Source organism: Mastomys coucha, unplaced genomic scaffold (genome assembly GCF_008632895.1).
Source record: "Mastomys coucha isolate ucsf_1 unplaced genomic scaffold, UCSF_Mcou_1 pScaffold21, whole genome shotgun sequence".
NCBI classification, from domain to species: Eukaryota; Metazoa; Chordata; class Mammalia; order Rodentia; family Muridae; genus Mastomys; species Mastomys coucha.
The window spans coordinates 139,163,457-139,174,774 of record NW_022196904.1 but is presented as its reverse complement, the minus strand read 5'-3'; the positions used below and the strand labels follow the sequence as shown (position 1 = coordinate 139,174,774).

Below are 11,318 nucleotides of genomic sequence, written 5' to 3'. Positions count from 1 at the left end.
AAAGTAATCTTTCAACAAATCCACACAAATCTAATTTCACCTCTTACAACAAAAACAACAGGAAGTGATAATTACCTTTTATTAAAATCTTAATATGAAAATTAATATTACCAACATATCCTAATTGATTGAAATCCAATAATATGAGGAATTAGAAATTTGTTGATTGTCATGCAATGGTCTCTCTAATTTGGTAATTGGAGAAATAGGTCCAATATTGTACAATCTATATATACTTTCAGCTTATTTGTGACAGTGTCTTGCTGTGTACAACATAAGGGTCTTGAAATTTTACTTCTCCTATCTCAGCCTCTCTATTATTAGTATTGTTTATTTCATGTTTTTACACTACACTATGGTTTTCAGACCAGCTAACATATTTCAAAAGTATTTATATACCCAAAAGAAACATAGATGATTAACTAGGGAGGTGGCTTGTAAGAGAACAACAAAGTGAGACTGAATGCTTTGCTTGACATTTGTAACTCTTATATCAAGTTTGAAGAAGAGAACTTTATAAGTTACTCTTTCTCTTAGATGAATGCTTTTCCAAATTATCACAGCTAATGAACCAAATTCTTACCCTCACCTAATGTCTGTCTGTGCCGCCCTCCAAGCAGAACCATTGTTCATTGAAACAGTTGGTGAATGACTTTATGGATAGACCATCTTAGTACCTACACCATTTCTTAAATGAATGTAACCTGTTTTCTGTGGGCTGAGAATGAAGTCACTCACTCAAGTCAAATAGTTTTGACCATAACAGGAAGTCTGTATCCAAAAATAGTGCCTACAATTCATTCCTTGGTACAGCAGAACTGTCAACTCTCAGCTTAACTATGATAGAGGCAAAATCATTTGGTGATGTGAGGGTCATTGAAGTACAGCCTTATTACAATGAAATCCAATGTCTAAAAATTGTTCTTCTTTTTGCTTGTACCACAGTAAGAGCCAAGATTTTAAACTCTACTAAATACAAAACAAACAAACAAACAAAAAGACTTTATATATTTATGTTCATTTAAGAAATGAACATAACTAGTATTCATTTAAGAATACTAGTAGTGATGTATTATTTTGAAATATACAGTTAATATGCTTGGAGTTATTTAAAATTTATATTGAGAAAAACATATGTATTTTCAGTATTGCTGTATACAAGCATCTACATAAGACTGTTAAATTGATTATTGTTTTATATCAAACAACTTTTACAATACTCATTTTAATTGTTAGAATATTTTATAAATTTTAAGGAATATTACAAAAAAAGATATTGTAGGTATTGAAGAGGGGGTCTCTGGGAGGAGTTGGGGTACAAAAGGGAAACAAGAATGTGATTTAATTCTATTTACTCAAAATATGTTTTTAAATGTTAACAAATTCAGATGAATTGAAATCATGTAACTTTTGTCATCATAATGCAATAAAAGTTAAAAAAAAAGATATTAAGAAAATAAAGCAAATGAGGTCCATGAATCCTTACTCTTGAGCCTTAAGACAGTATTTCAAGTCAAGCCAATTCCCTGCTTGCCCACATCTGTCTTTTCATGACACTCTTATGTCATATTGCACAAAGAACATGCATAAACATCTCATTAATATTTATTCTCCCAAACTGCAAGTATCAAGAGAAATGCAATTTCTATTTCTCTTTTTATTATGTCTTCATACAATTTACTCTTTTTTTTGACAATTTCATGCATGCAAACAGAATATATTCTGGTCATTGTCAACCATCCCCATTCTTATCCATGTCATATTCCTGCTAAATATTCCAGTGAGTACATAGTTCTCATTAATTTCCTCCATGGTTGTCCTACATTTTGTGTAAAAGACAGTGAGACACTGGCTAGAAAAGATGAAAGACAATGAGTGACTCTGAGACTCACCAAGCTCTCTACTTCGAAAGTGATGTTAGTGTATACATGCAGTGGCTCACAAGTGTTGATCCTCTATAAACCAGTGCATGCAGAGAAGTCACCTTCTTAAATTATTAACTACCAAGAACATTTACCTCTGTGTTGTTCCTTCACTTATATTGTCAACTGAGGAAATAGAAAACAAATTCCTTCACCTCAGAATAACCATTCTCCTGATCTTCTCTCCACAGAAATGCAGACCCTGGTTGTGGTTTTGATAACACTGGCAGGAGCAAATTCTGCTATAATTCTTAACAGTAGTTCTCTACATTCGAATGAGCTGATCCCCACAGTGGTAAGGTACATGACTTTTTTTCTCTTTTTATTAGATATTTTCTTTATTTACATTTCAAATTTTATCGCCTTTCCTCATTTCCCCTCTGAAAAACCCCTGCTCACTAAACCACTCCCACTTCCCTGTCCTGACATTCCCCTACACTGGGGAATTAAGCCTTCACAAGGCCAAGGGCCTCTCCTCTCACTGATGTCCTACTAGGCCATCCTCTACTACATTTGTGGCTGAAACTTTGAGTCCCTCCTTATGTACTATTTGGTTGGTGGTTTAGTCCCTGGAAGCTCTGGGGGTACTGGTTGGTTCATATTGTTGTTCCACCTATGGGGTTGTAAATCCCTTCAGCATCTGGGTTCCTTTCACTAGATCCTCCCTTGGGGACCATGTGCTCAGTCCAATGGACGGCTATGAGCATCCACTTCTGTATTTGTCAGGCACTGGAAGAGCCTCTCAGGAGACAGCTATATCAAGCTCCTGTCTGCAAGCACTTGTTGGCATCCACAATAGTGTCTGGGTTTGGTAACTGTATATGAGATGGATCTCCAGGTGGGACAGTCATTGGATGACCTTTCCTTCAGGTTCTGCTCCAAATGTTGTCTCTGTATCTCCTGCCATGGGTATATTGAGCTCCCTTCTAAGGACTAAAGTATCCAAACTCTGTCTTCCTTCTTGAGTTTCATGTGGTCAGTGAATGTATTGTGGGTATTCCAAACTTCTGGGCTGTATCCACTTATTAATGAGTGCATGCCACGAGTGTTCTTTTGTGATTGGGTTACTTCACTCAGGATGATATCTTATAGTTCCATCCATTTGCCTAAGAACTTCATGAATTCATCACTTTTAATAGCTGAGTAGTACTTCATTGTGTAAATGTACCATATTTTCTGTATCCATTCCTCTGTTGAAGGACATCTGGGTTGTTTCGAGCTTCTGGCTATTATAAATAATGCTACTATGAACATAGTGGAGCATGTGTCCTTATTAAATGTTGGATCATAGTCTGCTTATATGCCCAGAAGTGGTATATCTGGGTCCTCAGGTAGTACTATGACCAATTTTCTGAGGAAATGCCAAACTGATTTCCATAGTGGTTCTACCAGCTTGTAGTCCCACCAGCAATGAAGTAGTGTTCCTCTTTCTCCACATCCTCACCAGCATCTGCTGTCACTTGAGTTTTTGATCACACCAGCCATTCTGACTAGTGTGAAGTGGAATCTCAGGGTTGTTTTGATTTGCATTTCTCTGATGACAAAAGGATAAACTCAAGCCAGAGACAGCAAGAGCAGCTAAAAACAGAGATAACCTGATGGCAAATGGCAAGCACAAGAATCTTTCAAACAGAAACCAAGGCAGGTACATGACGTAATCTAAACACCAGGTACTAATCAACAGCAATCAATTTTAAAGATAACAAAAGTAGCCAAAGTTTACTGGAAGTTTGCATTTTGCAAGATATATTATGCAGAGCTGTGAACAAGTTATACACAGCTAATAAGTATTTTATATGAATATTTGGATCACCCAAAACTTAAGTTCTATGGGAAAATTAAGAAAAAAGAAATCTGGGTTTTTTTAAAACTGAGTTTTTTAAACTTTTATTTTGTTTTATCAATTTCATATTGTACTCACCCTCAATCATTCTTATTCATAGTCCAATCCTGCTACTTTCTCATCTGGTTCCTCTCCTACCCTCACATCTTTGTGCACACATTTGTGTACAGGTGTGTGTGTGTGTGTGTGTGTGTGTGTGTGTGTACATGTCCCTGCAGAGATCATAAATTCATACAAGTAATAGCTGTCATTCTTTTTTAACTTTTATTGCATTTTATTGCATTACTTATTGATGAGAAAAGTTACATGATTTCAATTTATCTGAATTTGTTAACATTTAAAAACATATTTTAAGTAAATAGAATTAAATCACATTCTTGTTTCCCTTTTGTACCCCATCTCCTCCCAGAGACCCCCTCTTCAATACCTACAATATCTTTTTGTCATATTCTTTAATAGCTGCCATTCTTACACTTTCAAAAATATTTTTCTATTGCTAATCCATATTTTTAACCCTATTCCTGATTCTAATAGCCACTTCTTCCTGCAAGTAGTCTCCCTTGACATTTCCAGGAAGTGTACACTTTACTTTTTTTAATTTTTCAACATTAGAAATTTTATGACAAAAACAATCATTGCAATTAAAATCAACATTCTTGACAAATTTTCCAGACCCAAAATATATACATCTAAATGAACCTCTATAGAGGTAAAATAACAATTCAGCTATGAAACTTCACATTCAATTTTACACTTTCAATATCGAATACTCTTCATTTTTCTTTTATTCTTTCATATATTATATCTCAAACACAGTTTCACATCTCTTTACTCTTTCAAGTCGTCTCCCACCTTCTTTCTTCTCCAGATTCACTCTTCCTCTCTTTCCCTTCAGAAAATGAGCGAACTTCCAAGAGATATCAAACAAATATGGCATAAAAAGTCATAAGACTAAGCACAATCCTCATACCAAGGCTGGACAAGGCAAGTCAGTAGAAGAGGAATAGTCCCCACTTCCATAGTTATGGAGTCCCACAACAACCAGCTACACAATCATAACATATATGCAGAGGACCTAGCCCAGACCCATACAGAAGATGTGATGGCCATTTCATCTTCTGTGATTCCCCTATTAACACTGCTTACTTGACTCTGTGGGCTGTGTTCCAGTGGTGTCCTGATTCTTGTTTCCTGCATTCCTCCTTCAAACTCCTATTTCTATGGAGTTCAAATGGATCCACCTAGTTTTTGAGTGTAAGGGTGGGTCTCTGTATCTGCTTCCATCAGTTGCTTTATTATGATAATCTGATAATAACTGGGCTAGGCAAAAACCTATGTGTATAATATAATATTATTATTAATCATTCCATGAAATATTTCCCACTTACATTTGAATCTATACAGGGTTTCTGGCATGTCCAGCCTCTGGTTCCTGGCAATCTAGAAACTTTGAGGCAAGAGCTCCCTCTCAGGGCAAGGACCTCAACTTTGACCAGGCATTGCTTTACACACCCACAACTTCTGCACCACCAGGACCCCAGTACTTCTTGAAGACAGGACAGATTGTAGGGCATAGGTTTTGTGGGTAAGTTGGTGTGCCAGGCCCACTACTGGAAAACATGCTTGGTTATAGAAGATGGTCTGTTCTGTCTCCATATCCCCAAGTACTAGGAGTCTTAGTGAGGGTCACTACTGAAGATGCTTGGGAGATTCTACCACCCTAGGTTCTCACATGGACAACAAATGCCCTTAAATTTCAACCATCTCGCCCAGTGTTCTCTCCTTCCATTCTCCCTCCAACAGAATATGATCCCTCCTTTGCCCATTTCCAGCCAACCACAGTCATCCTGTAAAATCTATTCTATTTCCCCTTCCCAGGAAGACCCATACATTTCTCCTGGATCTGTCCTTGATACTTAGCCTCTCTGGGTCTGTGGATTATAGGATTATTATTTTTTACTTAAGATTTTTACTTAATCATAATTATTTTTTTACTTATAAATGTAAATATATCATGTTTGTCATTTTGGATCTGGTTTATTTGACTCAGGATAATTATTTTTTTCTAATTCCATCTATTTGCCTGCAGATTTCATGATGCCATTGTTTTTAATAGTTGAGTAATACTCCGTTGTGTAAATTACTAGATTTTCTTTATCCATTCTTAATTAAGGAGTATCTAGGTTTTCCATATTTTATTACTATTATGAATAAAGTCACTATAGACATACTTGATGAAGTGTCTTTCTGTTAGGAGGGATCAGCCTTCAGATATATGCCCAGGAGTGCTACAGCAGGGTCTTGAGGTAGATCTATACTCAGTTTTCTGACAAACTGCCATATTGATTTCCACAGTGTCTCTACCAGTTTGCACTTCTTCTAGCAATGAATGAGAGATCCCCTTGTTCCACATCCTCACCAACATGAACTATGACTCATGATTTTATCTAATCTATGCTAACAGGTGTCAGATGGAACTTAAAGTGGTTTTGATATGCATTTTCCTGATTGCTACAGATGTTGAACATGCTTAATGGAAGATGCTAAGTAGCAATTCCATAAGTTCAAGTTTGCTAGATTTTTTTATTGAATTCTGTTTTATATTCGAAGGGCAACAGCATTAGGAGTCATTGGAATTGCTACTGGTTTGGGGTCATCCCTGTCTCCCCTTATTATGATCCTGATGCTGTATTCTGACTCCTTGCCCTGGATCATCTATGGAATCCTCTCCATCCTCGGTGGACTTCTTTCTTTTCTCCTTCCTGAAACCAAGAATCAGTCTCTGCCTGACTCCATCAAAGATGTGGAAAATGGGTGAGTAAAATCTCTACTGGTCCCTTAGAGTTATTCTGCACCACTGATATGTGATGTAGAAAGTGAAATAGCACTCAGATTATCTCTTATCAAGTTGTCAGACAAGTAGGCTTTTGCCAATGTGGTCATTATGTTTGGAATACAAGTCTTTCCTGTATCCCCTCATAAAGTAAAGTCAAATGACCTTAGAATTCTCTAGATATAAAAGACAAGTTCTACTAGGACACACAAAGAGATTTATTGATAAATAGACAAAATCATGTCTACTGCCTATTTTGCCTTCATGTAAAACACATAAAGTGTATGTCTTAATATTGTGCATGTATGTAGGGCAAGGTGAAGAAGGACATCTGATATTTAACTCTTATATTCACTGTTTTTTCATTCTGGGAATATTATTGATGACCCTGACTTTGTGATGGAGGACAAAGAGAAGCAGTGAGATTCTTCTTCCCACAGAGTGAGGTTAGAAGGCTGTGTGCCCTTGCCTAGCTTTTTACACATTTTCCTAGGATTTGAACTCAGGACTTCCTTTTCATGCAACAAGCATTCTATCCAACAAGCATTCTCTTTAAATTGATATTCTTGTTTATATCTCAAAAGAATGCACATGGCATTTTATCCTTCAGACTCAGTTACTTGTCAACCCACTGAGTGCTGGTGAGCTGTCTGAAACTGACATTCTGGAGGGTAAGGGGTCCGCCATGATCACTGAATAACTTAGAGGAAATTCCATACATGCCTAGAGAACCTGAAACAGAGGACAGAAAATCTGAGGGAAGGACTCTTATTTTTGCTGTGAGATTCAGGCCATTTCAATTTCACTAAGTGTGAATAGTTCATCACAGAAAGAAGGTTATGATCAATAATGAGATCATAAAACCGAAAAGAGTGGAGAGGGTTTTTACATTTTCATATATTCCTGCACCATTTTTCCTTCATACCTCCTTGGAGAAGGCTATGACTACCAAGGAAGTAAGTGCCAAAACTGATTTACAGAGGTTGCTTGGAAGGAGTTGGTTTTTATTGCCCCAGATTTATTTGAACATTTTCAGGGGATTGTGAGTGTTCCAGGTTCTGGTTAGCGAAGGATGAGTTTGCTCCTTCAAAAATGCATTTATTCTGTCTGTACTTTCAAATTTTTTAAATATTTGTGGCATTTGTTCTGTGTTCTAGGAGGAAAAGTTCAAGACGAGAAGGGGAGGAAGATTTCATCATTAAAGTGACTCAGTTTTAAGGAACTCCAGGAATTGGCCTCTGGTCAAACATCAAGATAAAATAAAAATGTCATTCATGATTTATCTTAGGATCTTTTGCCTCTACTCCAATCCATTGCTTTTCCAGTGAAATAAGTAGAGTGAGAAAAAGTTACTTGCAATTGAGCCTAGTCCAGCCAAGAGTACAAAAGACAGATAGACACACTCCAAGAATAAAGTTAGGGTATTGTGCTTGTCAGAAAAGGGAGGGTAGAATGATGGGCTTTTTAGTTACATGTACGTGTGTGTGTGTATGTGTGTGTGTGTGTGTATGTGTATGTAAGGGGAATTCATACTGAAAAACGCCTGCAACATTTCCAGAAGTCTATGCCTGGCCCCAATCCCAAGAGGGTGTGGTGATAGGAACAAGGTATGAAGGTCTGTGGCAAACAAGTGATCTTTCTGGAGATGGCCCATCATTTTGCCTAGTTCTAATGGGTGTGCTCTGGAAAGGCAAGGACCACAGGGACTTCATCCCAGGATTGCTTCTTGCTGATATGTCTTTCCATGATACATTTCTCTTCTATCTGGTGTAGCATGGACAAGAGCTGTCTGCCTATAGTTTCTTAGTCACTCACCGACTCAGTTGGGCAGGATTGTTTTTCCAAGTCAGTATGAACATGGACTTCATGTAATAATACTGTATAGATGAACTGATGATTCTATAATTCCAGAGAGTGAACTTAAAGAACTCCTGAACTGATTTAAGTCACTTTAAGCCCCCTTCAGAATAAGAAAACTGCCAAAAAAAAGAGTTCTTCAAAACCTTAATGTGTCAGAAGCACATAAATTGCACTAGGAAGAGAAATAGGTATGGAATAGATTTATGATCATGGAAAACATTCATTCTAAGTTAGGTCCAGAGAATAAATGAGGTCACAAACAGAAAATAGGTAATTAGCTAACTGAACTAACAAAAGATACAACATAAACGATCTGTGCCTAGGTGACAACCTTTCTATGACATATAATCTATTACTTTGAATATATAATGACAGGTGTGGAATGAAAGACATATAACATAATTGATTTGAACATTATTGGCCTTTTATTTACCTTTACTTACTCACTTTACATCCAGGTCACTGCCTCCCTCATGGTCATCCCCACACAATCCCTCTCCTATTTCCTCTCCCTTTATAGTCTGAGTGAGTGGGGATCCCTTGGGTATCACTCCTTACCCTGGCTCTTCAAGGCTCTGGGAGGTTGGTGTTTCTTCACCCAGTGAGGCCAAACAAGGAAGCCTAGATAGAGCATACCCCACATACAGGCAACAGCTTTTGGGATAACCCTCTTTCTACTTGTTCAAGACCCACATGAAGACCAAGCTGCACATCTGCTACATATGAAAGGGAGGCCTAGGTATAGCCTGTGTCTGTACTTTGGTTGGTGGATCAGTCTCTGAGAGCCCAAGTGTGCAGGCTTGTTGACATTGTTGGTCGTTCTGTGGATATCCCATCCCCTTCAGGGTCCACAATCCTTTCTGCTATTCTTCCATAAGAGTCCAAAAGCTCCATCCACTGTATGACTGGGGGTGTCTTTGTTTGTCTGTCTCACCTGTAGGGTAGAACCTCTCAAAGAACAACTTGCTCCTGTCTCCAAGCATAATACAATATCATTAATAGTGTTAGGGATTGGTGCTTACCCATTGGATGGGTCTCAAGTTGGGCCAGTTATTGGTTGGCCATTCCCCCAGTCTCTGTTCTGTTCCCCATGCCTGCATTTCTTGTAGACAGTATTAATTTGGGGTTGAAAGTTTTGTTAGTTAGTTGGTATCATTCACTCTGCTTGAATTCCTCTCTGGCTACAGGAGGTAGCCTCTTCAGGTTCCCTATCCCCAATGTAGTGAGGCACAGCTAAGGTCACCCTCATTGATTCTTGATTGCCTTCCTTATGCCAGGTCTCTGCCACTTCCTGGAGATTCACCCACCTCCTCACCCCTTCAGTTGCAGATTTCCATTCATTTTCATGACCATTGAGTCATCTCTCCTATCCTAACCCACACCTGATCCTGAACCCCACATTCCCCTCCCTAACCCCACCCTCCAAGTTCCCATCCTCCATCTGCCTCTTATAACTATTTTATTCCCCCTTCTAATTGAGATTCAAGCTTCCTAGCATGGGTCTTCTTTCTTGTATAGCTTCTTTGGGTCAGTGGAGTGTATCAAGTTACCCTGTATTTTATGGCTAATACCCACTTATGAGTACATAGCATGCATATGTCCATAACAGACTATGCTACCTCACTCAGGATGATATTGTCATGTTTCATCCATTTGCCTAAAATATTCATGACATTTGTTTTTAATAACTGAATAGTATTCCATTATGTAAATGTACCACAGTCTCTTTATCCATTCTTCAGTTGAAGGACATCTAGGTTGTTTCCAGTTTCTGACTCTTATGAATGAAGCTGCTATAAATATAGTTAAGCAAGTGTCATTGTGGGATGTTGGAGTATCCTTTGGTTATATGCCCATGAGTAGTATAGCTGGGACTTGAGGTAGAACTATTCCCAGTTTTCTGAGAAAGTACCACATTGATTTTCCTGTTGTACAATTTTACACTCCTGCAGTCAATAAAGAAGTTACCCCTTTGCTCCACATCCTGATCAGCATGTAATTTATCTTGAGTTTTTTATCCTAACCATTCTGATGGGTGGAAGAGGGAACCTTAGAGATCTTATAATGTCTTTAGGTGCTTCTTGGCCATTTGGAAGTCCTCTTTTGGGAATTCACTGTTTAATTCTGGACCCCATTTTTAATTGGGTTATTTGGGTTACTGGTATCTACTTTTTGAGTTCTCAATAAATTATGGATATTAGCCCTCTGTCACATGGAGGGTTGGTTAAGACACTTTCTCAATCTGTAGGCATAAGATTTGTGTTATTGACAGAATCCTTTGCTTTACAAAAGCTTTTCAGTTTCATGAGGTCCCATTTATTGGTGTTCTGTTCAGGAAAGTATCTCCCTTACCAATGCTATACCAATGCAGTAACAGTGCATTCAAGGATATTTCCCACTTTATCTTCTATGAGATTTAGTGTTTCTGGTTTTAGATGGAGATCTCTGATTCACCTGGATTTTAGTTTTAAGCAGGATGATAAATATAGCCCTATTTTCTTTCTTCTATGTATAGACATCCAGTTAATCCAGTCAATTTGTTGAAGATGCTTTCAGTTTCCATTGTGTGGTTTTGGCTTGTCAGGAGCACTTAAGGTGACCAGCCTATGGTTCAGCTGGTGGATGCCCCTCAGCAATTATGACAGAAGACAAGGAGTCAGACATGGTGCTAAAAGAGCTTTTATGTACTATATCAGGCTGTACCACACAAACTACACACCAAAATAACATAACAATCACTAGTATTACTAGCAGAACAATTCCAAACATCTTAACATTCTAACATCATAAGCTAAAGGATTCTAACATCATAAGCTAAGAGATATACGACCTGTCTCTGCTTTGCAGGCTCGGGCTCCCG

General features: G+C 37.9%; 1 protein-coding gene across 1 annotated transcript in view; it reads left to right on the top strand.

Annotated features, from left to right (window-relative positions):
* LOC116101398 (solute carrier family 22 member 19-like) overlaps positions 1–7,816 on the top strand; it is a 41,491-nt gene extending 33,675 nt beyond the window's left edge. Inside the window, 3 exon segments of the mRNA XM_031384976.1 lie at positions 2,114–2,222; positions 6,376–6,579; positions 7,756–7,816. Coding sequence (XP_031240836.1) covers positions 2,114–2,222; positions 6,376–6,579; positions 7,756–7,816 — 374 coding nt within the window.
* Positions 7,817–11,318: the final 3,502 nt, after the last annotated feature.